Raw genomic sequence first — 27981 nt, 5'->3', positions numbered from 1 at the left:
TCTCTGTCTTCGTCTCCTCCTCGTCCTCGCTTCTCTCGGTGAGTTTCTTGCTGCGCTTCTCCTCCCGGGTCGGGAAGCTTGGAGAGGTAATTGCAGGGGCTCTTACTTAAGGAAACACTCGGAATAGCCTTGGGGGCTTCTGGGCTGGGGCTTTTGGGCGTTGTAGTGGGGAAGCGGAACATGGGAAAGAGAGTACTACTCAACGCTGCAGGGCTTGGAGGGGAAGCCCCGATCAAATCCTTGCCTGGGTTGGGGAATCCCGTGATGCTTCCCAGGAAAATGGGATGCAGGGAAAAGTGGTTGGGAAAGGCGTATTGTCCATCGGCTCTTAAAATGACAGGATGGCCAATGCCTCTTGACATTAGCCATTGGCCTTCCAGCAAATAAAGATGGCGAGGAAATGCAGCCTTTGGACCTGGAAATTTTAACTTAGCTGTTCACCTGTCAAAAGTATACTGTGGCTTTTTAATGTTAGTGTTAAAACAGAACAAACCGAATATATTGGAAGGTAATAGAAGTATACCGAAGGGAGGAGCTGAGTGAAAGAAGAAGGAGGGTGGAGAGAGTGAGAAAGAGGAGGAGGAGAAGGAAGGGAGGGAATGGATTAAGAGAGGGAGTGATAGGGTTAGGGTTAGATAGAGGGGGAGGGGAAGTAGGTGCAGAGGGGTATGTGAGAAGGAAGAATGAAAGTTGGAGGAGGTTGAAAGAGGGTGTATGGTGGGTCAAGGTGGTATATTCGGTTTGTATTGCAGGGGGCATTTTCTATATAAGTGAGGGCTGTGTTTATTACTCAATGTTATATGCCCCGGTTATGCACAGTAAACATGTGATTGTATAGAATGAAACGGAAATAAATAAATCTATTTTGAACGAAAAGTAGAGAAAGCTACTTGAGCAATGGTAGGCAACATCATTAGAAGCAAGAAAAGTTGGCGAAAAGTTTATGGATTTATTGTTTGGAAAAATGGGCGTCTTGCCAGAAGGCTATTTGTATCGGTGCATTAAAGTCTTAAAGGAGATCAATTCACATGGAAGGAAACTTCAGCCTGTTTGATTCAATTTGATTTCGGAAGGCGACGTGGAATTCTTGGAAGTAGTTTTGCCACCAGCTTTCCTGGAGTATTTTTTCAGATCTCCTAGTAGTTTAACTTATCAATTCCCCATTCAACTTGGGAGGGAATGTAAGAGTAGGAAAGAGGGGAGGAATGGGAAGAAGAGGGGAAGGGTAAAGGGGAGGAAGGGGAAGGAGAGAAGGGAAAGGAGAGGAGGAAGGAAGGAGAGAAGAAAGAGAAGAAAGGGGTAGGAAGGAGGGAGGGAAGGAAGGAGAGAAGGAGAGAAGAAAGGAGGGAAGGAAGGAGAGAAGGAGAGAAGAAAGGAGGGAATGTAGGAGAGAAGGAAGGGGGGAAGGAAGGGGGAAAGGAAGGAGAGAAGGAGAGAAGAAAGGAGGGAAGGAAGGAGAGAAGGAGAGAAGAAAGGAGGGAATGTAGGAGAGAAGGAAGGGGGGAAGGAAGGAGGAAAGGAAGGGGGAAAGAAAGGGAAGGAAGGAAGGAGGGAAGAAGGGAAGGGGAAGGAGGGAGGGAAGGAAGGGGAGTAGGAGAGAAGAAACGAGGGCAGGAAAGAGGGAGGGAGGGAAGAAGAAGTAGGACCGTTGTAAGATAAGATGAATCTATGGGATGTTAAGAAAGCAATCTTCAAGTATATTGTCAACAGTAGGGAAAAATTGTTATAAATACATATTATTAATAACAGTTATGAGATCATATAATTGTGAATGTATATATGAAATTGATAAAATTAAAATAATTTTTTTAAAAAATTCCCCATTCAACATTCTTCCATCTAGTTACAGGCCAGGTTACATAAAGGTCTTTTTGGACTTAAGGAATGAAGGCAAAATACATGTGCCCCAGGATAATGGTGCAGGATCCAATTTGGGTCGGTCACCGGGACCAGAGGTTTAGTCTTCCGAGCTTCGGGACTCGTGCGCATCTTCAGGAAACTTCTCTCCAGCAGAGTGTGTTTTTTTTAAATTTTATTTACGGTAGCTCCCAAGCCCCAGACTAACTCAACTACTAATAAGAACAAGCTTCGGATTCAAATTCTGGCATGCATGTTAAAGAGGAATAACCGCTGTGGATTATTTTGTTGTTTTTCTCGTCAGTGAATTTAAAGGCAGGGAAGTTAATTCAGTATTGGTAATAGAAGTTGCCAACATTTCAAAAAATTCCCTTCTGGCCATTCCATAACTGCTTGCTCTGCACTTTTACCAGCATGTCCTGTCCTTCAAACCAATATCCAAGGGACAAAATGCTCAGCTGTAATCCTTGGATCTCTACGGCAGATCACGTTCACTTGCTGATTTCCACAGATCACAGCAGAACGTAATATGACGTGACGCGGCTGTAGAAAACCCTGGGAACCACCGATTCCAGGCACTTTGTGCCTCTGTGTTTCCATCCGACTTCCATACTGTTCACCACCCTAAGGAGTTTTCTTGCAAAAAGGGTCTGTATAGGCCAAGGCAGCAATTGAATGTGTAAACTTGAAAGGATGGAAATCGCAATTCTGAAAATATTTTTAACTGTTTTGTTCGCCACTCTGGTCTTTCGACGTGTTTTTATTGCAGAAGATGATGTCTCAATCAGAATCCTTTGGCTTCCTCTTTTTAATATATTTCCCATTTTTTCAGCAGAAATATGGAAGTGACTCTTATGGGGAGGCAGGTGGATTTTGCAGCCTGTCGCAACACTTGCGAAATGCTGCCTTTCCCCCACTCAAAATAAATAAAGCTTTCTGGAGGAAAAGTAGCTCCACCATCCTCTTTGAATAAGAAATGAATAAGTGTCTTATCACTTGTTTCTATACGATCTTCCGAAAAACACCAAAGTCCTGGTGATTGTGCTTCATTCCAGCCGAGTTTGTACTCTGTTCTTTTCTCTTAAAATCCTCTTCTTGAGGCTTTTCACATTCACTGTGTGTCTTGGGCTATTTTTGGAGTCATACACTGCTCCATACCTCAGTTACTTCCGTGTGTGTGTGGGTGTGTGGGTGTGTCTGTCTGTCTGTCTGTCTGTCTGTCTTTTACAAATGTGGAGGTTTTCCTAAGCAGTCTTCGTGCATAAATTTCCACCACAAAATCGCGTTCGACTAAAGGGCGCTCGACGAAACCGCGTAGCTGACATCACAGCGCGGAGACAGAAGCACACTGTAAACGTTAAACCTAAAATTAACCCCTAAACCTAACCCCCTAAACCTAATCCTAACCCTAAACCTAACCCTTAACCTAAACCTAACCCTAACCCTTAACCTAACCCTAACCCTAATCCTAACCCTTAATCTAAACCTAACCCTTAACCTAACCCTAACCCTTAACCTAACCCTAACCCTTAACCTAACCCTTAACCTAACCCTTAACCTAACCCTAAACCTAACCCTAAACCTAACCCTTAACCTAACCCTAAACCTAACCCTTAACCTAACCCTAAACCTAATCCTAATCCTTAACCTAAACGTAACCCTTAACCTAACCCTAAACCTAACCCTTACCTTAACTTGAATCGGCTTGCTTTCAAAGCGCTATTTAAAGCGCCCTTCTTTCTCCGCGCTCGCTGTTGTCGCCCTGTTGATGACGTCAGCGACGCGGTTTAATCGGGCGCGCTTTAGTCGAGCGCGGTTTTGTCGTGCCACGGTGCTATTATATGATTATTACAATTCAAGATGGGAACTTGCAGTTTCTATATAGAATTAGAAATAAAGTACAAGGACCAGGCTGGATCAGATCACAATTCTCTGTAGCACAATAAACAAGAGTAACCGGACACTGGAAATTGTGCAAGCAGAGTGGCAGACCAATAGGTTAAAAAGGTTCCCCTCGCACATATGTGCTAGTCGTTCCCGACTCTAGGGGGTGGTGCTCATCTCCGTTACAAAGTCAAAGAGCCAGCGCTGTCCGAAGACGTCTCCGTGATCATGTGGCCAGCATGATTGAACCCCGAAGGAGCACAGAACGCTGATAGCAGACCAATAATACACCTCCATTCCCTAGAATTGAATTCAGTTCTTGTTGACTAATAGAAAACTTTATAACAATGTGAACATAGTTAAGTTTTTGCTTTTTTCTTTGCAGAGTTTTTAATTTCCCAGTCTAATTTTCATCCCCGAGGTTTCCTAATGGTCTCATGCTGATCCTGTAAACCGCTTAGAGAGGGCTAAAAAGCACTGTGAAGTGGTATATAGGTCCAAGTGCTATTGCTATGTCCATGTAGTTAGATCCAACTTGACTTATCTTTTAAAAAGTTCAGCCAAACATATATACAAGTTGCTTTTTTAAACTAGATTTTAGCCAGTAGAGGCCAATTTACCTGTTCTGATATTGATTTTATGTTCCTGGCAACTTCAGTTTTTGATACAAACACTGAAAAACCTGACCGTCAGCCTCTGTTTTGCTGCTTGTTTTTCGGCTGCCATTGAAACAGGGAGGGAGGGCATGGTATTTGGGTGTGGGAATTAAGGACTGTTAATTGGGAGCTGTTCTCACCATCTACTGCGCAAGTGGCAAGGAGGGAGTTTCCCGCCAAGCCAACTGTCCGGCATTCCAACCTGATGACGATTTTTGAAGATGTCTCCCACCTGACAGCTGTGGAGATATACGATTGGACTATGGCCTGGGGCTACCAAGGGGAGGGGAATGGATCATGTATTGATATCAACTGCTTCACGCGCTTTTGCTCAGATCCAGCTTTGCTTAGCTTCTCATCACTTATAATCAGTAAAAGTACTCTTAATTCCGCAAAATGGAGTTGAGTGGTTTCTTTCTTGGTTATTAAGTGAAGCAGCCCTGACACTGACATTTGGAAATGTTTTGATAACTAACATGGATTTGTGGTGATGTTAATGTTCCCCCCCCCCCAACTTTGAATATCCAGTAACTGGAAATTGGTAGTAGCCATTGAGATGATATGCGCGATACTTTATTGCTTTGTAATGATAGTACTTGCACTGTGGTGTAACGGTTATGGTGTATTAGCAAGACCAGACAATGCTTATTCCAGTCCACCCTCAGCCATGGAAATTCCTTGGGTAACTAAGTCAATCAGCCATGCCTACCCTCAAAGGGTTGTAGGGAAAAAAATCAGAGAAGAGAATGTTGTGTAATTTGCCTTGAGTTCCATGAGGAAGAACAAGATATAAAACTAAGAACGAAAGCTGTTCTGTTAATCCTGCACTTTATGGCCTAGAACACTCTAACCCTTCCCCCTCCCCCCCCAGTCGATGGGGCCATGGCACGACATAACCGCGAACGTCAAAAGCGTGCCGACAAAACCATGGCGCTAAAACCGCGATGTCAAAAGCGCGCCGACAACAGCGCGCCGACAGAAGCGCGATTTAAGTTAAGGTAAGGTTTAGGGTAAGGTTTAGGGTAAGGTTTAGGGTAAGGTTTAGGGTAAGGTTTAGGGTTATTTTTAGGGTTATGTTACAGCTCGCTTCTGTCGGCGCGCTGTTGTCGGCGTGCTTCAGCGCTCATTCATCTCCGCGGTTTTGACGGCGCGGTTTTGTCACCGTGCTTTAGTCACACGCGCTTTTGTCATACACGCATTTGTGGTGGAACCGATGGGGCTACTTCATGCTAGAAACTGGGCCACGCAAACAAGTGAAGCCCCATCTGTGGGATGCAGGCGGCACGCAAAACCATGTGTCAGGTGCTGCTTCATTTAATAATCAGGAAAGAAACCACTCGACTCCATTTGTTTGAAATCAAGTGTACTTTTACTAATTACAAACGAATAGCAGCGAAGCGAAGCTGAATCTGGTTAATTCGGCGCGAAAGCAAAGAATATCATGTATAGTTCAATCAGGTTCAGGAACCGGTCCCTGATAGGGCAACTTGTTCTATTGAAGCCAATGATTGTGGAGATTGGCCAGAGGCAAAAGAAGCAGTGGGAGGATCATACTGATGAAAGAAATGTCCTTCTGGGTTCAGCTCCAAGTGTGGATAAAGACACTGGAGACATGGAGGCTGCTTGGAAAGATGGTTTATTGTTGGATGGGGCCACATGGCTTGAGCCCTGAACAGAAAAGGTGATCACATGCTTCAATGTTGGTGGAGAAGAAGAGAAGGGCTTAAGGAGGGGCTTGCTAGGCTTTTTATACCCTGTTTAGTCCCACCTCTCTGTTTCCTGTTCCTGTGTAAGAAATGCATTCTGATTGGTTGTCAGACTCCCATGGTGCCATGCAGGGGCAACTCTCTGGGCTGTTTTTTGAATCCAGGTTTAGTTGAGTTCTCAGATGCCGTGTGGTCAGTTGAGTAAAGGGCCAATATTATCATGCCTTTACTCCCATCCCCCTTGGGGCTGCAGTGGAGAAGTCTTTATTATGTAAAAGGGACTAGCTTGGCCTTCTTAACGGCCCATTAACAGTGGGGATGGGCAGGAAGCTACAGGCAGCTATTCTGTCTTTTAAAACACGTTTCTTCCTTTCTCACATCCAGAGAAATATTCTGCCTTTTCAATATTTCCTAGCATATTTCATTTGTCTGGGAGAGGGCTGGATGATAACTTCCCACCATGCTATTCTAGTTCGATGTTTTCCAATCTCAGCAACTTTTAAGAGTTGTGCACTTCAATTCCTAGAATTCCACAGCGCTTAACTATAATGGAGCATTTCCCCTCTTCTAGGCAAACACTGGTATGTTTGTGTGCTTTCGCCACAGCTCTGAGTATCAGCTGAGTAAATCTAAGCTGTTTTTAATCTCATGTTTCTGTGTAGAACAGGAGAGATCTGCAGCTTCACAGTCTTAAGTGTTGGTGTTAGAGGAGGTTGATTATTACTGTAGTGTTTGTGACTTTGCATATTTGTGCTGACGAGATGACCTTTTCTCTCTTTTTTTGTAGAGATAAGATGTGGCGGCTAATAATCGCAGTGACCTTGTTCCAAGGCCTGGTAAACTCATCGGTGCTTGAGAGAAGAAAAAGAAATTTGGATCCAGAAACATCCATGAACATTGTAAGTTGTTACTATTATCCCTTCGATTTCAGACCGTTTGAGTGATTGGTAATGTGGTATTTATTTGGAGGCCAATCTTTTCATGAAGTTTGTTCAGCAAACAAAGATTTGGCCCGCAGAGGAAAAATGTGACAATCTGCTCTTAAGCAAATTTCCCCCAGCTGGGAGCAGTTTATAACAGGTAAAGCAAAACAGGTAAAGTAAAATGCAGAATTTGTGAAGGGCATTAATGCTCCCGGCTCAGCTGAGTTCTTGTGAGATACATATCTCAAAAGGGCAAACGTGTAGGAGAAGAAGAGGCAGAGCCAAATGAAACAAACATTTTCATTTATTTAATTTAATTTACTGAATTTATAGGCCGCTCAATCCCGGAGGACCTGCAATTAATTATATCCTTTTTAGGATCTTTGGCCTGCCACACTCTCTCTTATTTCGTTATGCTGTTTCATTAGTGTTTTTGTTGGGAGCGGGGAATAGAAAGGAGTAGGATTGTGGAATGTGCTGTTGTCATTCTTTTCTAGAAGCCCAAGGTCACCTTTTGTCTCCGCACCTCTGCATATGACCGGAACCAGCTTGGGTGGAGATGCCAGCGTGGAAGAAGAAGATTGGACCATGTGATGGATTTGTGGGTGTGGGGACAAGGGTTCCACCACAAATCCGGGGTAGACTAAAGCTCGCTCGACGAAAGCGCGTACGTGACATCATCACAGCGTGACGAAAATGGCACGCTGTGAGCAGTAAATTTAAAATTAACGCGAAAACCTTACCCTAACCCCCCCAAACCTAACCCTTAACCTAACGCTAAACCTAACGCTAACCCTTAACCTAACCCTAACGCTTAACGTAACCCTAAACCTAACCCTAACCCTTAACCTAACCCTAAACCTAAACCTAACCCTTACCTTTATGTGAATCGGCTTGCTTTAATTTTATTTTAATTTTAATTTAATTTATTTTTAATTTTATTTGTCGCGCTGCTGATGACGTCACGTACGCGCTTTGATCGGGCGCGCTTTAGTGGACCGCGGTTTTGACGGGTCACGGGGGACAAGATCATGAACTTTCAACTGGGTGGGAATCCGATGTAACTTCCAGAATTGGGATTTCACAGATGTCTGATTTATTAAATTGGAACTTTAAGGATCGTTTTGCCTTGGACTCTGATTTAATTCTACATGATACTTGGAACGCTGACACAAAAATGTTAAAAAGTTATGATATTTATGTAGTTACTTACCAAGCACGTCTAAATTATATTAAAGTAATCAAAATATCTTTACAATCCCCAAGGCGTGTCGCAACTTTTGAGCACCCCTAATGTTTGGAAGCTGAAAGTTGAAAAATTTGACCTGCCTTACTGGGGTTGGTGTTAAAAGACTTATCAGTCTGCAGTTGTTAGGGTGCCACAAACAATCCCAAGTCCAGCCCTCCATGAATTCCGTTGACTCGTATCTAATGCCAACTTACTACTAACATCATTCTGGGTCCTCATTTTACCGATCTCAGAAGGGTGGAAGGCTGAGTCAACCTTGAGTCCTATCAGGATTGAAATCCAGGCTGTGGGCGGAATTAGCCTGCAATCCTGCATTCAAACCACTGTACTACCAGTAGGTATATAGCGTGGCAGTTGGGCCTTCTTTGAAGTTGCTAAACCATTGTGAAGCAACTGTGAACTTTGAAGCAAGTTGATAGTTGCCCAACCTACTGATCGGATACAGAGATAAATTGCTTCAGCTTTATTGCTTTTTTTTTGTTTCAATGGTCATCTGACAGTTACAGCAATAGCTATAACATTAAGGGAAGTTTTGCAATAGCAATAGCAGTTAGACTTATATACCGCTTCATGGGGCTTTCAGCCCTCTCTAAGCGGTTTACAGAGTCAGCATATTGCCCCCAACAATCAGATAGATAGATAGATAGATAGATAGATAGATAGATAGATAGATAGATAGATAGATAGATAGATAGATATAGCAATAGCAATAGCAGTTAGACTTATATACCGCTTCATAGGGCTTTCAGCCCTCTCTAAGCGGTTTACAGAGTCAGCATATCGCCCCCAACAATCTGGGTCCTCATTTCACCCACCTCGGAAGGATGGAAGGCTGAGTCAACCTTGAGCCGGTGAGATTTGAACCGCTGAACTGCAGATAGCAGTCAGCTGTAGTGGCCTGCAGCACTGCACTCTAACCACTGCGCCACCTCGGCTCAAGTTTACCATGACACCTTTGTGATTTTTTTCTTTGTCCTTTGATATAGAATTTGCTTTTTAAATGTCTTGGGTTTAGATAAGAGAAATAAATTATCTAGGCCAGCCTTTTATCAACCTGTCTTGATATTTTGAGCTAACAAACTTTCCAAAATTCCTAGCTAGGGTTGTTAAAAGTTTGCAATAATAGGAATAGCGGTCACAAAACATCTTGAGAACATTAAATTAGGTGAAGGCTATCCTGGGTGCTTTAGAATAATTTAATAATGAGCAACATTATCTTTGATTTGTTTCTCTTTTAGAGTGAAATCATTTTATTCAGAGGATATCCCAGTGAGGAATATGAGGTGGTGACGGATGATGGATATTTCCTAGGTCTTAATAGAATTCCTTACGGGAAATTAAGTCCGAAAAACAAGGGTGAGTATATGTTCGTAAACAGTTAATAGAGTAGTATGAAAGTATATAGATCACTTATAAATATTGTCTCTCCATGTTAAAATGATTGTTTCCTATTCCCAATATATTTTAATTTGTTTAATTACTCTGCTCGGTTCCACCACAAAACCGCGCTCGACAAAACCGCGTCGCTGACGTCATCAACAGGGCGACAACAGCGCGGAGACAGAAGCACGCTGTAAACCCTAAACCTAAAATTAACCCCTAAACCTAAACCTAACCCCCCTAAACCTAATCCTAAACCTAAACCTAACCCTTAACCAAACCCTAAACATAATCCTAACCCTTAACCTAACCCTTAACCTAACCCTAACCCTTAACCTAACCCTAAACCTAATCCTTAACCTAACCCTAAACTTAACCCTAAACCTAACCCTTACCTTAAGTTGAATCGGCTTGCTTTCAAAGCGCTATTTAAAGCGCCCTTCTTTCTCCGCGCTGGCTGTTGTCGCCCTGTTGATGACGTCAGCGACGCGGTTTAATCGGGCGCGGTTTAGTCGAGCGCGGTTTTGACGGGTCACGCTCTGCTCAGTTCAGTGAGGACATTAGCCCAAGAGACTGTTGAAATGGAACGGCCAGAATTCTACTTAGTCCTGATCTTTGTGCCTAACAGGACAAACCAACCTGATAGGTTGAAAAAAAATTCACTCATCAAAGAGTCGGTTGCTGGAATTGGGTATGTGTAGTTTAACAAAAAGAAGGAGTAGGGGTGATAGGATAGCAGTGCTCCGATATCTCAGGGGCTGCCACAAAGAAGAGGGAGTCAAGCTATTCTCCAAAGCAGCTGTGGGCAGGACAAGAAGCAATGGGTGGAAACTAATCAAGGAGAGAAGCAACCTAGAAACTAATATAAATGGGTGGCATATACATTTAGTAAAAAAAAACATAATTCTACTGTACTATTGCTGCCATAATGCTTCAGATTGCAAGGTCTCTCAGCTTCGCAAAGGCGTGGCAAATCAAATAAATGTAACCCAGCAGGAAATCTCAGTTCTTGTTTTTGAGGTTGGATATCTCCATCAGCAATGCCAAGCCTTGAGGTTAGTTTGGCTTTTTGAGTTATCCTGCTTCCCTGTAGAATATAAAAAGGCCCACACACATACCCAACCCAATTCTTTCCTTTTCTATGAGATCGTTTGCAACTATCTCAGCAGTTGATGGTTATCAAGTCTTTCTCTAATAATTTATAAGCATGGGACATTGTAAAAGCATGTGTTTTAAAGAAGTATTGTCTTTATTACATCTCTTAACAAAATACCATCTCATATGATCCCTTTTTTTAAAAAAAAATTCTTCTGTAGCCCAACCTCCTCCTCCTTTCACCCTCACTCAGGTTGATTGATTGATGTGTTCAGCTGAATTATGTACCATGCTGAGGGGCCAAAGAACTGGCTCTTCACCCAAGGCACCAATAAACTTAGGTTGTCTTTGTTGTTGGTGATGCTTCCACTTGGTTTGTTATTATGCCATCCTGTTGTGACTCAGCAGAAGTTTGCTGTGAGTTGAGTCGGGATGCAGGAATAACGCTGCAGCTGGGGCTCGTTAAGTGTCGTCTTCTGGAGATAAAAGGACGGATGGTGTCACGCCCTGGTGATAGCCTCTGCTTTGCTGTTGCTTCGGCTGCCATGAAACGAGGAGGGAGGGCATGGTATTTGGGAGGGGTTACTAATTGTGCTGGAGGAAGGTTCTGGAGCTCAGCTGCCTGTCGGACTACGCATGCGTAGGAGATTCCCGCCAGGACTAACGGCACCGACATTCCATCTTCGTGATGCCTTTTGAAGTTATCTCACACCTGACACTTGGGAGAATTATGATTGGACTGTATCTGTGATGCCAAGGGGTGGGGAATGGGTTATTCTATATATCAATCGCTTTCACGCCTAAATAATCAGTCTTCGCTTCGCTATGCCTTTAATCATTTATAATTAGTAAAAGTACACTTGATTTCTACTCATGGAGTCTCGTGGTCTTCTTTCCTAATTATCTAATGGAGAGGTTGCAGAAGTCAACGTTCATTCATTTGTTCGTGGTTCGTTGTTCATCGGTCGTGGTTTGTTTGCGAGAGGCACTTGGATAAGTGATTTGCTTTTTGTAATCCTGATTCGAAGAGACACTCGGAGAAGTGATTTGCTTTCTTTCTGTAAACCTGGTCTTGCTGTAATAGCTCTTTGTTTTTGCATTCTGCTGCGTAACCTTTTTTTGCCAGAGACTTTATTTATGTTTATTTTGGTGAGCGTGAGCCAGGACTGATAAAGTTGTTTCCTTTTAAGTCTGTCTGACTGTCGTCTGTGATCGAGTGAGGAAGGGGGGGGTTAGAACACATCCCTACCCTCTCTTATAGTTGTCATTTTATTATCCTACTTTAAATTATTATTTAGCATATGCTGACAGCATGACAGAAGGGAAGTAAACAAACATACACTGTCCACATAATTGTATATAAAACTTCTAGGCAGATTCGGCAGAGGTCTAATCCAGCTGTACAGACGTTGCTTCATGCAGATCTTCTGTGAAACCATGTTGTGGGCAATCTTGCACAATATATTTAATAGTTCGCATATTGGCCCCAGAATATCAACAAGGGAAAGCTTTCCATCCCCATTGATACAGGGTGGAGCACGAGTATCAAACTCGCGGCGACATGTTGCATCACATGACGTTTCTTCGCGAAGCAGGACTGGGCGTGGTCTGCACATGGTACATCTGGCCTGCGGGCCGCCAGTTTGACACCCCTGGGGTACCGTAATTTCTTCCAGGATCCTACCTAATTCTGTTCAGTTTCGGCTAGAAAGAACAAGGCAGGTCAAAAATCAGGAGGTTTGGTGGAGGGATCATGAATGGTCAGGCCACAAGAAGGTACCTTTGTTTTAAATCAGCAGCCCCCCAACCTTTGGGCACAAGGGAACAGTTCTTTGAAGAGAGGTTTTTCCGCGGAGCGGAGTGGGCAAGGTTTCACATGCTGCCTGCACCCCATGGATGGGACTTCATTTCTTTGCATGGCCCAGTTTCTGGCATGCTGGGAACCGGTGCTAGTCCACGGACCGGGGAATGGGGACCCCTGTTTTAAAGAGGAGCGAGGTGGCGCAGTGGTTAAATGCAGCACTGCAGGCTACTTCAGCTGACTGCAGTTCTGCAGTTCGGCTGTTCAAATCTCACCGGCTCAAGGTTGACTCAGCCTTCCATCCTTCCGAGGTGGGTAAAATGAGGACCCGGATTGTTGTTGGGGGCAATATGCTGACTCTGTAAACCGCTTAGCGAGGGCTGAAAGCCCTATGAAGCGGTATAGAAGTCTTAACTGCTATTGCTATTGCTAAATCATTTGTAAACCACCCAGAGTTGCTGAGAGTCAGGCGGCATATAAAGATGGGAACCTAATCACAAATTTATGAATTCCCCCTCCCCTTGAGAATCTCTTTGGGGAGATTACATTAGCATCAATGTATTTATACATCGAATCTGCTGTTGTTCAAAGAAAGGCATTTGCTCAATGAACTTTCTTGCCTTAGGAGAGGATGGCGTTGTTCTGCTTCTAACTATGTGTAAAAATGCTTCTCTTTCAGAACCGAGACCGGCTGTGTTTCTGCAACATGGCTTTCTTGCTGATGGCAGCAACTGGGTGACCAATCTGGACTACAACAGCCTGGGTTTTGTGCTGGCTGACGCTGGTTTTGATGTTTGGTTAGGGAACAGCAGGGGAAACACTTGGTCTCGAAAACACATCAAGTACACCACAAAGCAAAAAGAATTCTGGATGTTCAGGTAGACAAATTTGTGAAACGTTAGGAATTGTTTGGTTTTGCCCCTTTACCTATCACTTCCTTTGAAGAGCCGAGGTGGCGCAGTGGTTAGGGTGCAGTACTGCAGGCCACTTCAGCTGACTGTGATCTGCAGTTCGGCGGTTCAAATCTCACCGGCTCAAAGGTTGACTCAGCCTTCCATCCATCCGAGGTGGGTGAAATGAGGACCCAGACTGTGGGGGCAATATGCTGACTCTGTAAACCGCTTAGAGAGGGCTGAAAGCCCTATGAAGCGGTATATAAGTCTAACTGCTATTGCTATTGCTATTATGTGCCACATAAAGCCTGCTTTTTATAGCTTTAGTAATGAAAGTGTATGTGTGTGCGCGGGCATGTAAGTATATGCATTTCCTTTTTTTTTTAACTATTACCATCTGGCAGACGGTACAGGACAGTAAAAACAAGAACAAACAGGCTGAAAAACAGCTGCTATCCCAGGGCAATAACCATATTTTGAATTCTATGGTATAGGGCAACATCTGATTTTCAATTTCAATTATATATAATGTAAAGGATGTATGTTTGTGTTTTTACTTTTATAATTGCAATGTACACTGAAGACGGCATTTAATTTTGTTGTACCACATGCAATGACAATGAAGTCATGAACGCAATTCAAGGTGTTGGTCATTACCTTTAAAGCCCTACATGGCTTAGGGCCAGCGTATCTTCAAGACCGCCTACTGCCACATACCTCCCAGCGGCCGGTAAGATCCCACAGATTGGGCCTCCTTCGGATGCCGTCAGCCAGACAATGTCGGCTGGCGGCTCCCTGGAGGAGAGCCTTCTCTATGGCTGCTCCGACCCTTTGGAATCAGCTACCCCCAGAGATCTGGACCTTACCCACTCTCATGGCCTCCAGGAAAGCTGTTAAAACCTGGCTATTCCGGCAGGCCTGGGGCTGTTGACCTCATTGTAGAGATCCAGCCCCGATCAAAACGGATGGATATGTGTTGTTTTTAACCTGTTTCATTTTATTTTGTAAAATGAATGAAGTCGTATCAGCTTACTCAGCATTGAGTCATGCCGGCCACATGACCATGGAGATGTCTTCGGACAGCGCTGGCTCTTCGGCTTATGTCTTCGGACAGCGCTGGCTCTTCGGCTTTGAAACGGAGATGAGCACTGCCCCCTAGGGTCGGGAATGACAAGCAGATATGTGCGAGGGGAACCTTTACCTTTATATAGTTCCCACTGTGTGACAAACCGGCACCAGTGTTGATATCTCAGGAGGACGATGACATATGATGGCTGATGCACATTGCTTGATTTGTATGTTGAATCACTGCTGTTTGGTTGGAACTGACTATGATTTCTTCACCAAATCCATAATGTGTAAACTGGCCTTTTTTTGCTTTCATAAAGAACATTGCTAATTACATTTTTGTCCTGGCACTTTCCCAAAGCTGACTTTTTTAAAAAAATAAAATAAAAGTCTATAAAGAAAAACAGGACCCACCTCCAGGTTTACAAATTAAAAAAGACAAGTTGCAGAAAGGAAGGGAAAATGTTGAAAGGAAGAGCTAAGCAGCCTGATTGGGCAATTCTAGGAGCTGAAGTGCAGGAATCTGACAAGTTCTATTTCAGTGCGTGGCGGCTCGGATGGATCCTACTTCTTTACGTTATGTGTAAATCTGAATCTCCTCCGGGTTCCGTCCACCAGCCAATGCCACCTGGCTACCACCCGGGGGAGGGCCTTCTCTGTGGCAGCTCCGGCCCTTTGGAACGAACTCCCTGCGGAGATTCGGACCCTCACCTCTCTCCAGGCCTTCCGGAAAGCCGTCAAAACCTGGCTGTGCCGGCAGGCCTGGGGTTGATGAGTTCCCTTCCCCTCTCGATTTGTGTGTCTGTATGATTCTTGTTTATTTTAATCACGTGTATTGTGTTTGTATCCCCTTTTCCCCTTTTGAGATGTTCGCCGCCCTGAGTCCCTCCCGGAGAAGGGCGGCATACAAATAAACTAAATCTGAATCTGAATCTGATGGATTTCCCTCTGCTCTCTTTAGTTTTGATGAAATGGCTAAATATGACCTCCCTGCTTCAATAAACTTTGTCTTGAACAAAACTGGCCAGGAGAAACTCTTCTACGTTGGCCATTCTCAAGGCACCATCATAGGTAGGTTAGCAAACTACTTATTTTACATTGGTTATTTTAATAGCTACATGGGCGAAGTTAAATTTCACAATGCTTATCTATAAAGCGGTAATTAACGCCAAATACAAATAAATAATCATCTCCATCATCAGTATTCTTTAAATTGATGTTTTCCAGATGAGTTATGACTGCAGCTTGTGGAATGTGTAATCTGAAGGGTATTAGCTTAGGAAAGACATATTTTGAATAATGGAAAATATTTATATATGAAAGCTTGATGAAGACACTAAAGTTTTGAGGTGACTCTGAACTGAATTAAGATCTCTTGGACCAAATGAAGGCCCCCAATTTCAGTTGAATTCTATAAAGGGGTATATGGCATATAGCCATGATGGCGAACCTATAACACGTGTGCCACAAGTGGCACACGGAGCCATTTCTTAGGGCACGCAGTCAGCTCCAGTGTGCATGCGTGCACTGGCCAGCTGATTTCAATCTTCATTTTCGGCTGTTTTTCATTCTCCGGAGACTCCCTGAAGCCTCCGGAAAGCGAAAAACAGCCCAACATGCAAACTGGAAGTCCGAACTTCCGGTTTGCGCATTGGGCCGTTTTTCTCCCTCCAGACACGCAAACCGGAAGTTCAGGAACGGACTTCCGGTTTGTGCATTGGGCTGTTTTTTGCCCTCTGGAGGCTTCAGGGAAGTCTCCTGAAGCCTCCGGAGGGAGAAAAAACGGTCCTATGGGCAATCCTATAAGGTAGCTTCCCTAAAGCCCCCGGAGGGGAAAAAAAAACAGCCCAACACGGAAACTGGAAGTCAGAAAACGGGCAGTTTCTGGCTCCGGGAGGGCCTCCGGGAGGGCAGCAAAGGCCGTTTTCGCCCTCCCCAGGCTCCTAGAAAGCCCCTGGAGGCTGGAGAGGGCGAAAAATGGATCCATTGTGCCATTGTGCGCGAAAAGGAGGGGGGGGGTCACACGTGCATACATGGCAGACCCCGCGTGCATGCACGGAGGGAGGGCACATAAAATTATGGGTGTGGGCATGCCCATGCACGACTTCCCCCCCCCTCCACTCCCTCCACTTTTAGCAAAAAGGTTAGCCATCAATGGCATATGGTGCGTCTGCACAATGTGCTAAATCCTTGTGATTTGTTGCCTGCCTATTTTAAAAATGACATACCCTATGTAACTAGCTGATGCCTGCAGAAAACAACTTTTTTCAGCATAGCAAAAGAGGCTTCTAAGAATCAAATCTCAGAGTGCTTAATCATTTTGAAAACTGCTTTGGATTTATAAAGGAAAAAAAACGGATGAAAAGAGTCTTCAGGCGCGGAGAAAGTTCCCTTTGCCTTATTTATGCTATTCCTAAGCTGTGAAAATGATTTTAAAAAATGCGATTGCTTTTCTTTGAAGACTGTTTTATTTCGTTTTCATTTTCATTTTATACAATCACTTATATTCTGTGCAATTAAGAAAACAGTAAACACAACTCATCTTATATTCCACCATAGAAAACCAACATGACACTTCAACCTTCCATACACCCTTTCTTCTCCCCCTCCAACTTTCATTTCTCCCCTCCAGCATTCCCCTCTTCTACTTCCCCTCCCCCTCAAACATTTCTCCCCTTCCCTCCATCTCACCCTCCTTACATTCCCCTCTCACTCCCTCTCTACTCCTCCCTCTTCTTTCCCTCTACTCCTCACTTCGGTGTATTTCTACTATTCATTAATCTATTCAATTTGTATTTTACACTAAAATTGAAAGAAATGAAAAATAAAAAGAAAAGGAAAAGAAAAGAAAAAGCTGTGAAAATGATTTTAAAAAATGCGATTGCTTTTGTGGAATATGCAATGAACTCTTTTCCTACTGATTTTGTTCAGCCGCGTAAGTTTAAGATCTATTCATGTCCTTCGTGTTTCTCGCTCCTCCAGGTTTCATAGCGTTTTCAGCTTTTCCAGAGTTGGCAAAAAAGATACACATGTTTTTGGGATTGGCCCCTGTTATGACTGCGTCATTTTCAACCAGCGGTTTGGCCAAACTTGGACAGCTTCCTGAATTTCTACTTAAAGTACGTGTTTTGTTTGAAATATTTGCTTGAACCGCAAAGTGTGGATGTTAGGTGATGTAGCTAAGTGGTACATTTCCTTTTGTACATACTTGAACAAAAGACCGATGTGCTTTGAACAAACGTCTTAACAAGGAACCCAGTTTTAAACAAACACTACACTGTGTGACTTGAGATGTTCGGTGGCATCGTAGATGATGGCTGTCTATTCTGCTTCTTCCTCTTTTTCCTCCTGTGGTGAGAAAGAGGGAAGTTGAGCTGACCAAGACAGTAAGTTGCCCAAAGTCACTTTTTAAAGATAGCAATAGCAATAGCAGTTAGATTTATATACCGCTTCATAGGGCTTTCAGCCCTCTCTAAGCGGTTTACAGAGTCAGCATATCGCCCCCACAGTCTGGGTCCTCATTTTACCCACCTCGGAAGGATGGAAGGCTGAGTCAACCCTGAGCCGGTGAGATTTGAACCGCTGAACTGCAGATAGCAGTCAGCTGAAGTGGCCTGCAGTACTGCACCCTAACCACTGCGCCACCTCGGCTCTAAAGATGTCCAGTTACCCCTCTCCCCAAAATTATTGAAATATTGAATTGTTGAGTTGGGCCTAGAAAATACTTGAGCGTTGAGTGTTTTACCTGTTCTTACTACTGTGAGGTTCGCCTGCCAACTTCCTTGAAAAGATGAAGTGCCTTATTCAAGTTGGAAAAAAAAAAAGAAGTAATTGCTGATCTTCTTGGCATCGGTGAGGACACTTGATAGCAATTTGAGTCTCAACTGAAGTAGCCATGAAGGTCCTGCCCACGTGGATTAATCTTCTGAAATTAATACAATGCCCTATTAAGAGCAAGCAATCATACGACTCTGTTGAGCTCCCGTTACTTGTCCTGGCTTCTGCCAATTTAGCAGTTCGAGAGCATGTAAAAATGCAAGTAGAAAAACGGGAGCCACTTTTGGTGGGAAGGTTAACAGTGTTCCGTGCGCCTTCGGTATTTAGTCATGCCGGCCACAGTTCCACCACAAAACCGCGTTCGACTAAAGCACGCTCGACGAAACCGCGTAGCTGACGTCATCACAGGGCGACAACAGCGCGGAGACAGAAGCACGCTGTAAACGCTAAACCTAAAATTAACCCCTAAACCTAAACCTAACCCCCCTAAACCTAACCCTTAACCTAACCCTTAACCCTAAACCTAACCCTTAACCCTAAACCTAACCCTTAACCTAAACCTAACCCTTAACCCTAAACCTAACCCTTAACCCTAAACCTAACCCTTAACCCTAAACCTAACCCTTAACCTAACCCTTAACCCTAAACCTAACCCTTAACCCTAAACCTAACCCTTAACCTAACCCTTAACCCTAAACCTAACCCTTAACCCTAAACCTAACCCTTAACCTAACCCTTAACCCTAAACCTAACCCTTAACCTAACCCTAACCCTAAACCTAACCCTTAACCCTAAACCTAACCCTTAACCCTAAACCTAACCCTTAACCTAACCCTTAACCCTAAACCTAACCCTTAACCCTAAACCTAACCCTTAACCTAACCCTAAACCCTAAACCTAACCCTTAACCCTAAACCTAACCCTTAACCTAACCCTTAACCCTAAACCTAACCCTTAACCCTAAACCTAACCCTTAACCTAACCCTTAACCCTAAACCTAACCCTTAACCCTAAACCTAACCCTTAACCTAACCCTTAACCCTAAACCTAACCCTTAACCCTAAACCTAACCCTTAACCTAACCCTTAACCCTAAACCTAACCCTTAACCCTAAACCTAACCCTTAACCTAACCCTTAACCCTAAACCTAACCCTTAACCCTAAACCTAACCCTTAACCTAACCCTAAACCTAACCCTTACCTTAACTTGAATCGGCTTGCTTTCAAAGCGCTATTTAAAGCGCCCTTCTTTCTCCGCGCTCGCTGTTGTCGCCCTGTTGATGACGTCAGCGGCGCGCTTTAATTGGGCGCGCTTTAGTCGAGCGCGGTTTTGTCATGCCACGGCCGGCCACATGACCACAGAGATGTCTTTGGACAGCGCTGGCTCTTCGGCTTTGAAACGGTGATGAGCACCGCCCCCTAGAGTCAGCAACAACTAGCACATATGTGTGAGGGGGACCTTTACCTTTAATATTTTCTCTCTGTCTTGTTCTCAGTTCTTTTTCAGAATATAACTGCCTTCTAAGCCCTCCCTCCCACTTCCCCAAATATGGGGCCCAGGTTGAATGTTACAGGAAGATAACTTCTGATTAAATATTAGGAAAAACTTCCTAACTCTAGGAGCAGTTCAACCATGATATAAGTGTAATAGTTATGATGCCATAGCATATATGAAATAAAAAATATTTTTTTTAAATTTGGGGGTTGTTATTTATATCCCATCTTAATTATTATTTGAAGGCAGAGAACATATCTAATACTCCTTCCTTCTCTTCATCATTTCCCCACAATAACAACACAGTTAGTTGAGTTGGGCTATGAGTATGATTGGCACATGATCATCCAGTTGGCTTTTCACATCGAAGGCAGGACTAGAACTCAAGTCTTGTTAGGCCAGCACACTAACCAATACACCAAACTGGTTTTCCACGTTGAAACAAAATTAGTAGATGCCCTTAATAAACTTATGTAGATGTGCTTCTATCTCAAATGAGGGAGTTCCTTGAATCAGATATGTAACATTTTTCTGCCTGTTAATGGCTGGGTAGATTCACCACAGGAAGTTTCGGAATAGTTTGTTTTGGGTACCACCAAAGGTGAATCAATTCATTCATTTATGAGCCGAGGTGGCGCAGTGGTTAGGGTGCAGTACTTCAGCTGACTGTTATCTGCAGTTCAGCGGTTCTAATCTCACCGGCTCAAGGTTGACTCAGCCTTCCATCCTTCCGAGGTGGGTGAAATGAGGACCCAGACTGTGGGGGCGATATGCTGACTCTGTAAACCGCTTAGAGAGGGCTGAAAGCCCTATGAAGCGGTATATAAGTCTAACTGCTATTGCTATTAAGTCTAACTGCTATTAACATCTAGCAGAATATGTGAATGAAGTCGTATCAGCTTACTCAGCTATATTAAAAACCACAATGGTAACATGTTTACCTCCTTTAGCATTTTAATTTTTTTTAATTGAAGTTTATCTTAAAATTCAAATAGAAATAAAGATAATAGGAGAAATGGGAAGGAAAAAGGAGAAAGGTAACTGGGGAGGAAATAAAAGCAGTGGATTTTTTTCGGTGCAGTGAAGTGCACAAAAAATTAGAATCCAATTTTTTTATTTTTACATAATTATTAAATACTACCTATTTCTATAACAACAAATGAATTTAACATTTTTTTTAAAATTTAACAACAAACCCCAAAGTCAAAATTTCATCTCCCCCCCCCCCGCCATTTCGAATGTAAAATCCAGAAGTGGTCTCCCAAATGTAAACAAAACTGGATACATTCTTTAATTAAAACAGTTAATTTTGCTTTTTTTGCAACCCCAACAATTTTTCCATCTATTCTTCCATTATACATATCTTTCCATTTTTGCAAATACGGAATTTTAGCTGCTGTAAACATAGTTGATAAAGGTTCATATTTTTCCCCCCAAGATCTTTATTCAGTAGTTCTAAAAGAAAATTTCTGGTTTCAGTTTTATGCTTGTTTTTACTAATCTTCTAAATTAAAGGATAAACTTGCCTCCAATGTGACTTTGCTTTATCCTAATTCTACCAAATATGATAAAATGTACCTTCTTTAAAATTAGTTTTCAAGCCAACATTTGAAACACTTTTATATCTTTGTCAGACTATCAGGTGCTGAGTACCAATGATACAGAAATTATATATATATATATATATATATATATATATATATATATATATATATATATATATATATATATATATATATATATATATATATATATATATATATATATATATATATATATATATATATATAATCTATCTATCTATCTATCTATCTATCTATCTATCTATCATCTATCTATCTATCTATCTATCTATCTATCTATCTATCATCTATCTATCTATCTATCTATCATCTATCTATCATCTATCTATCTATCATCTATCTATCATCTATCTATCTATCATCTATCTATCATCTATCTATCTATCTATCATCTATCTATCTATCTATCATCTATCTATCATCTATCTATCTATCTATCTATCATCTATCTATCATTTATCTATCTATCTATCTAGTTATTCGGGTTTTCTCCCGCGTAAAATTGGAGATGTCTTGGCGACATTTTGACGAAGTCTCATTCATCATCTTCAGGCTTGGTGCTTCCAGGAGCAAATGGAAGCACCAAGCCTGAAGAAGCCTGAAGATGACGAATGAGACTTCGTCGAAACGTCGCCAAGACATCTCCAATTTTACGCGGGAGAAAACCCGAATAACTAGAGACCTACATACTAACACCCGCGAAAACCTCAGAAAATATATATATATATATACAACAACAAAAAATTAGTTTCTGGAGTCTGTGCAATGAAATTACACTGAACAATAACCTGAAAGAGATTTATACATACACACACAATATATATATATATATATATTGTGTGTGTATGTATAAATCTCTTTCAGGTTATTGTTCAGTGTAATTTCATTGCACAGACTCCAGAAACTAATTTTTTTTTGTTGTTGTTGTCCTCCTGTAAATTTAGGTGCGTCTTATAGTCCGGTACATCTTATAGTTCGAACAATACTGTATTTTCCAAATTCAACCACAGTGTTTGGTAAATTTGGCAATAACAAGGAATAATAGGGTTGAAAGAGACTTTAGAACAGGGGTGCCCACGGGCCGGATGTGTCATGTCTTAGAGCAGTGGTTCCCAAACTTGGCAACTTTAAGACTTGTGGACTTCAACTCCCAGAATTCTCCAGCCAGCAGAGAATTCTGGGAGTTGAAGTCCACAAGTCTTAAAGTTGCCAAGTTTGGGAACCACTGTCTCAGAGGTTACTAGTCTTAACTCCCTGCCCATGGCAGAAAATCCGAGACCACTCTGGATAAATGGCTTCTTGAACACCTTCAGTGATGAGGGCATCCAAAACTTCGGGAGGCAAGTTGTTCCACTGGCTAATTATTCTCACTTTCAGGAAATTTCTCCTTAGTTCTAGGATGGATCTCTGTTTAATGATATTCCACGCATTCCTTGTTGTCCAGCCCTATAATTCTACGTTGATCATAGTTAGAAGCATCCTAGTTTTCTAGCAAAGGGACCTATGGTATACTATTCTTATTTTGGCAGGAAATATTTGGAACAAAGCAATTTATGCCCCAGAATGGTATAATAAAATGGCTTGCTACCCAAGTGTGCGACCGGGTTATACTTGATGATCTTTGTGGCAACCTTTTCTTTCTCATCTGTGGATTTAACGAGAAAAACCTAAACATGGTAAGAGCATGAATTAAAGAGCCTAAATGCGTAAACTCTGATTTGAAATGAAATGAATGAATCTGTAAATGTTTTTTTTTTAAAAAAAAATAACATTGTGTAGGTTAGGTTTAGGTTTATTCGATTTATATGCCGCCCTTCTCCCAAGGACTCAGGGCGGCGTACAACATTAAAAGAAACACATAATACAAAAGTTAAAAAGAAATTAAACAGGATATCCCCAAACCCAATTAAAATTGACAATGACATTTTTTTTTAAAAAAGAATTCAAATTAAAATTAACAGTGATCAATAATTTGTTTTGTTCTGTTCAGGCCAGGCTGGCTTGCTGGAAAAGCCAACTTTTTAGGGCGCGTCGGAAGGACCGGAGGTCAGGGATTATACGAAGCTCCGGGGGCAGCTCGTTCCAGAGGGAAGGCGCTCCCACAGAGAAGGCTGTCCCCCTGGGGGCCGCTAGCCGACACTGTCTGGCCGACGGCACCCTGAGGAGGCCAACTCTGTGGGATCGCACTGGACGATGGGAGGCTACCGGTGGCAGTAGGTGGTCTCGCAGCTACCCTGGGCCTAAGCCATGGAGCGCTTTAAAGGTCATAATTAGTACCTTGAATCGCACCCGGAAGACAACCGGAAACCAGTGCAGGCCGCCTAAAAGGGGTGTAACATGGGAACACCTAGGTGCCCCCATGACAACCCGCATAGCCGCATTCTGGACCAGTTGAAGCTTCCGGGTGTTCTTCAAGGGCAGCCCCATGTAGAGAGCATTACAGTAGTCCAGACGAGAAAGGACAAGAGCATGAGTGTATGTTATCGGACAGGCAAATACTCTTCTTACATCTCAGCTATTTGGTAATGAAAGACTGAGACTCATAGCCAGCTTAAGAATGGCAAGATAGTGTCTCTCGAATGCCAAAGATTCCCTCAAGTGAAGTTGAAACGTTTCGCCTAAATGAGTCCAGTTCAAGGGTGTCAAACTGGATTTCTTGGAGGGCCGGATCAGCCTTCTAGTTGTCCTCCACGAGCCAGCCGGGGGGGAAGGAGATGGGCCGGCCGGCCTCGTGTAGCACTCTGCTGGCCAAAATGAGGTAGGGGACACGGATAGCTCCCACGTGCCCTGTTTTCAGCCTGGAGAGCCTCCTGCAGCACTCTGCCAGCCAAAACCTGTTTTGGCTGGCAAGGTGCTGCAGGAGGTTCTCCAGGCCGAAAATGGGGTCCACGGGGGCTTCCCACAGTGCGTTGCTGCTAGCAAAGGCACCCTGTGGGCCAGTCATTTGCTATTTCCAGGCTGGCCCCGTGGGCCAGATCTAAGCACCCTCCGGGTCTTGAGTTTGACACCCCTGGTTTAGTTCATCCAAAAAATAATCAGAGCAGCCCTTCTTTCAAGGTGCTGGTTATCACCTTTAAAGCCCTACATGGCCTAGGACCCGGATATCTTCGAGACCGTCTTCTGCCGCATACCTCCCAGCGGCTGATAAGATCACACAGGATGGGTCTTCTCCAGGTGCCGTCGACCAGATAATGTTGTCTGGCGGTTCCTCGGGGGAGGGCCTTCTCTGTAGCTGCCCCGGCCCTGTGGAACGAGCTACCCCCAGAGATCCGGACCCTCCCCACTCTCTCGGCCTTCCGAAAGGCTACTAAAACCTGGCTATTCCGGCAGGCCTGGGGCTGTTGACCTCATGAATGAGGTCCAGTCCCGCCTAGATTGAGTGCATGATGTGTCTTTTTTAACCTGCTTCTCTTTTCTATTTTTAATCTTTTTTTAAAAAAGATGTTTGTCTGTAAGCCGCCCGGAGTCCTTCGGGATTGGGCGGCATATAAATTCATTGAACTTTGAACTTTCTTAGCTTTTTCGAGATTAGCCAAGGCCAATTGCCTTTGGACACCATGGCGAAATGTTAAGTCCTTATGCATTTTCCCACCCTTTAGATGAAATTTTAAAAAAGAAGTGATTGATATACTTGGTTTATATATTTAGCTAACCATTTCACTCTTGTTTTCAGAGCCGAGTAGATGTATATGCAACACATTGCCCAGCTGGAACATCTGTCCAGAATGCACTTCACTGGGCTCAGGTAGAGTTGAAACCCCAAAGGCTGATTGATTAATGCTTTCCGCAAGAGTGTTTTAAGTTATTGGCTTGCATTTAAGAGCCGAGGTGGCGCAGTGGTTAAATGCAGCACTGCAGGCTACTTCAGCTGACTGCAGTTCGGCTGTTCAAATCTCACCAGCTTAGGGTTGACTCAGCCTTCCATCCTTCCGAGGTGGGTAAAATGAGGACCCAGATTGTTGGGGGTAATATGCTGACTCTGGAAACCGCTTAGAGAGGGCTGAAAGCCCTATGAAGCGGTATATAAGTCTAACGGCTATTGCTATTGCTAGATAGATGATAGGTAGAAAAAGAGAGAGAGAGAGATGTAGGTAGGTAGGTAGAGGTACATAGATAGATCATAGATTGATAGATCGATAGATTGATCAATAGATAGGTGATAGATAGATTATAGATAGATTATAGATAGATAGATAGATAGATAGATAGATAGATAGATAGATAGATAGATAGATAGATAGATAGATAGATAGATGATAGATAGGTGATAGATAGATAGATTATAGATAGATAGATAGATGATAGATAGATGATAGATAGATGATAAATAGATAGATAGATAGATAGATAGATAGATAGATAGATAGATAGATAGATGATAGATGGATAGATGATAGATAGGTAGGTAGGTAGGTAGGTAGGTAGGTAGGTAGGTAGGTAGGTAGATAGATGATAGATAGATAGATAGATAGATAGATAGATAGATAGATAGATAGATAGATAGATAGATAGATAGATAGATAGACTCAGCCTTCCATCCTTCCAAGGTGGGTGAAATGAGGACCCGGATTGTTGTTGGGGGCGATATGCTGCCTCTGTAAACCGCTTAGAGAGGGCTGAAAGCCCTATGAAGCGGTATATAAGTCTAACAGCTATTGCTATTGCTATTTATAGGTCATGATTCTAATGTTAGCTTTTACCTCTGTTGCAATTTGGCACGTGCCCTTCTAGGAGTAAGACCAATTGAATTTTGGAGGTCTTACTTCTAAGGAAATTCCCTCAGCAGGAGGCGGACTCAGTACCATTATTTACACTAAACTCTTCACTCAAATGAGAGATATAAACGAGACTGGGAAAAATGGATTGACTATACACAAAATAAATACGGGACCAAGAAATTCCAGTTAGCCTATGGCTTAAGATCAGGAATGATTTAAATTGTTTGAAGTTAATTCCAGCAAGAAGAAGCTAAGATCAATGTAGAGATGTCATTAATTTCTTTATTTCTTTTTTCTCAATAGATTTTAGATTGTGTTTGTTAAAAATCCATACCGTGTACGGGTTCTGGGAAGTCGGAGGGGGCGGGGAAGGAGGAGGGGAGTTGGGGGGAAGGGTGGAGGGAGGGAGGGGCATACATTAGGCTAGACAAGAATTTGGTGGTAAACTAGAACTATTTTGACACACAAAAAAATTGTACTCCGCTGTCTCACTGATTGAGGAATGATGAAATGTTTGTTTGAAAAGAAATAAAACTTTTGAACTATTTACACTAAACTCTGGATGCCTGCCAGTACGGGAAAACTTTGGAAAATATACACAGCTGTGTTATCTCTCAAGGAATGGGTGGGTAAACAGGTGTTACGGGAAAACTGCTCACCTGATTTGTTTTCTCTTCCTGCATATAATAAATGCCTCAGAGCAGAAAGGCAGTAAATAGAATGAACGAAGGAGTGAGTGAGTGAATATTCTTGAACGCATATACACCTTTAAAAGTAACTTTATTTTCAGATGGTAAAGTCTGGGGAAAGTAGAGCGTTTGACTGGGGAAGCAGAAAAGAAAACATAGCTCATTATAAACAGGTAAGAATTTCCAAAGGGAGAGACATATCAGACTGCAGTATTATCAGATAACCAGTACGCTGATAGTCCTCGGCTTACAACCACAATTGAGCCCAGAATTTCTGATATTAAATGAGACAGGTGTTAAGTTTAAATTTTGCCCCATTTTATGACATTTCTTGCCACCGTTGTTAAGTGAATCACCATAAATTCGTAACATGGTTGTTAAGTAAATCTGGCTTCCCTATTGACTTTGCTCGTCCGAAAGTCAGAAAAGCTGATCATGTGACCCCCAGCCCCACTGCAAATGTCATAAATAGAGTCAGTTGCAAAGTGTCTGGATTTTGATCACGTGACCATGGAGATGCTGCAATGGTTGTAAGTCTCTCTGGATTTTTTTTAACCATAATTTTCTCTTCTTTCGTAGCCAACACCGCCTCTCTACAAACTGGAAGGGATGCATGTTCCAACAGCTATATGGACGGGTGGCCACGACATACTGGCAGACAGGAAGGACATCGCCCTGTTAATGACTATGATCCCAAATTTGATATACCACAAGGAGATCCCAGATTGGGAACATCTGGATTTCATTTGGGGCCTTGATGCCCCACAGCGCTTGTTCAGAGATATGATTCAGCTGATGCAGAAAAGCTCAGTATGCCCATTGATTCACTTGAAGTTGCAATCCCAAAACACTGATGGCAGTTGTGAAAAGGAGATCTTGCTTTTTTACCTACGCATAGTGGTTCTACCACAAAACCGCGGACGACAAAATCGCGGATGACGAAAGCGCGTATGACGTCATCACAGCGCGACGAAAAAAATCGAAAAAGATCGAAAAATGTAAAAATAAAGCTAAAACCTTCCCCTAACCCCCCCAAACCTAACCCTAAACCTAACCCTTAACCTAACCTAAACCTAACCCTTAAGGTAACGAAAAACCTAACGCTAACCCTTAACCTAAGGCTAAACGTAACGCTAACGCTCTAACCCTAACCCTTAACCTAACCCTAACCCTTAACCTAACCCTTACCTTTATGTGAATCGGCTTG

At 42.9% G+C, this 27981-nt stretch overlaps 1 protein-coding gene across 1 annotated transcript; it reads left to right on the top strand.

Annotated features, from left to right (window-relative positions):
* On the top strand, positions 1–27721 carry LOC106543862 (putative lysosomal acid lipase/cholesteryl ester hydrolase). Its single transcript, XM_087702526.1, is given in 11 exon segments — positions 1–86; positions 6891–7002; positions 9514–9631; positions 13231–13429; positions 15474–15583; positions 17495–17631; positions 22897–23043; positions 25041–25112; positions 26876–26947; positions 27354–27572; positions 27574–27721. Coding segments are annotated over 10 exon segments (1203 nt in total). The 5' UTR covers positions 1–86; positions 6891–6897; the 3' UTR covers positions 27598–27721.
* The last annotated feature ends 260 nt before the right edge of the window (positions 27722–27981 follow it).

This window comes from Thamnophis sirtalis, unplaced genomic scaffold (genome assembly GCF_051295495.1).
Source record: "Thamnophis sirtalis isolate CommonGarterSnake01/CBP01778 unplaced genomic scaffold, rThaSir2_p1.2 scaffold_15, whole genome shotgun sequence".
In the NCBI taxonomy this organism is placed as follows: Eukaryota; Metazoa; Chordata; class Lepidosauria; order Squamata; family Natricidae; genus Thamnophis; species Thamnophis sirtalis.
The sequence above is the reverse complement of the archived record's forward strand: the minus strand, read 5'-3'. Positions and strand labels throughout refer to the sequence as shown.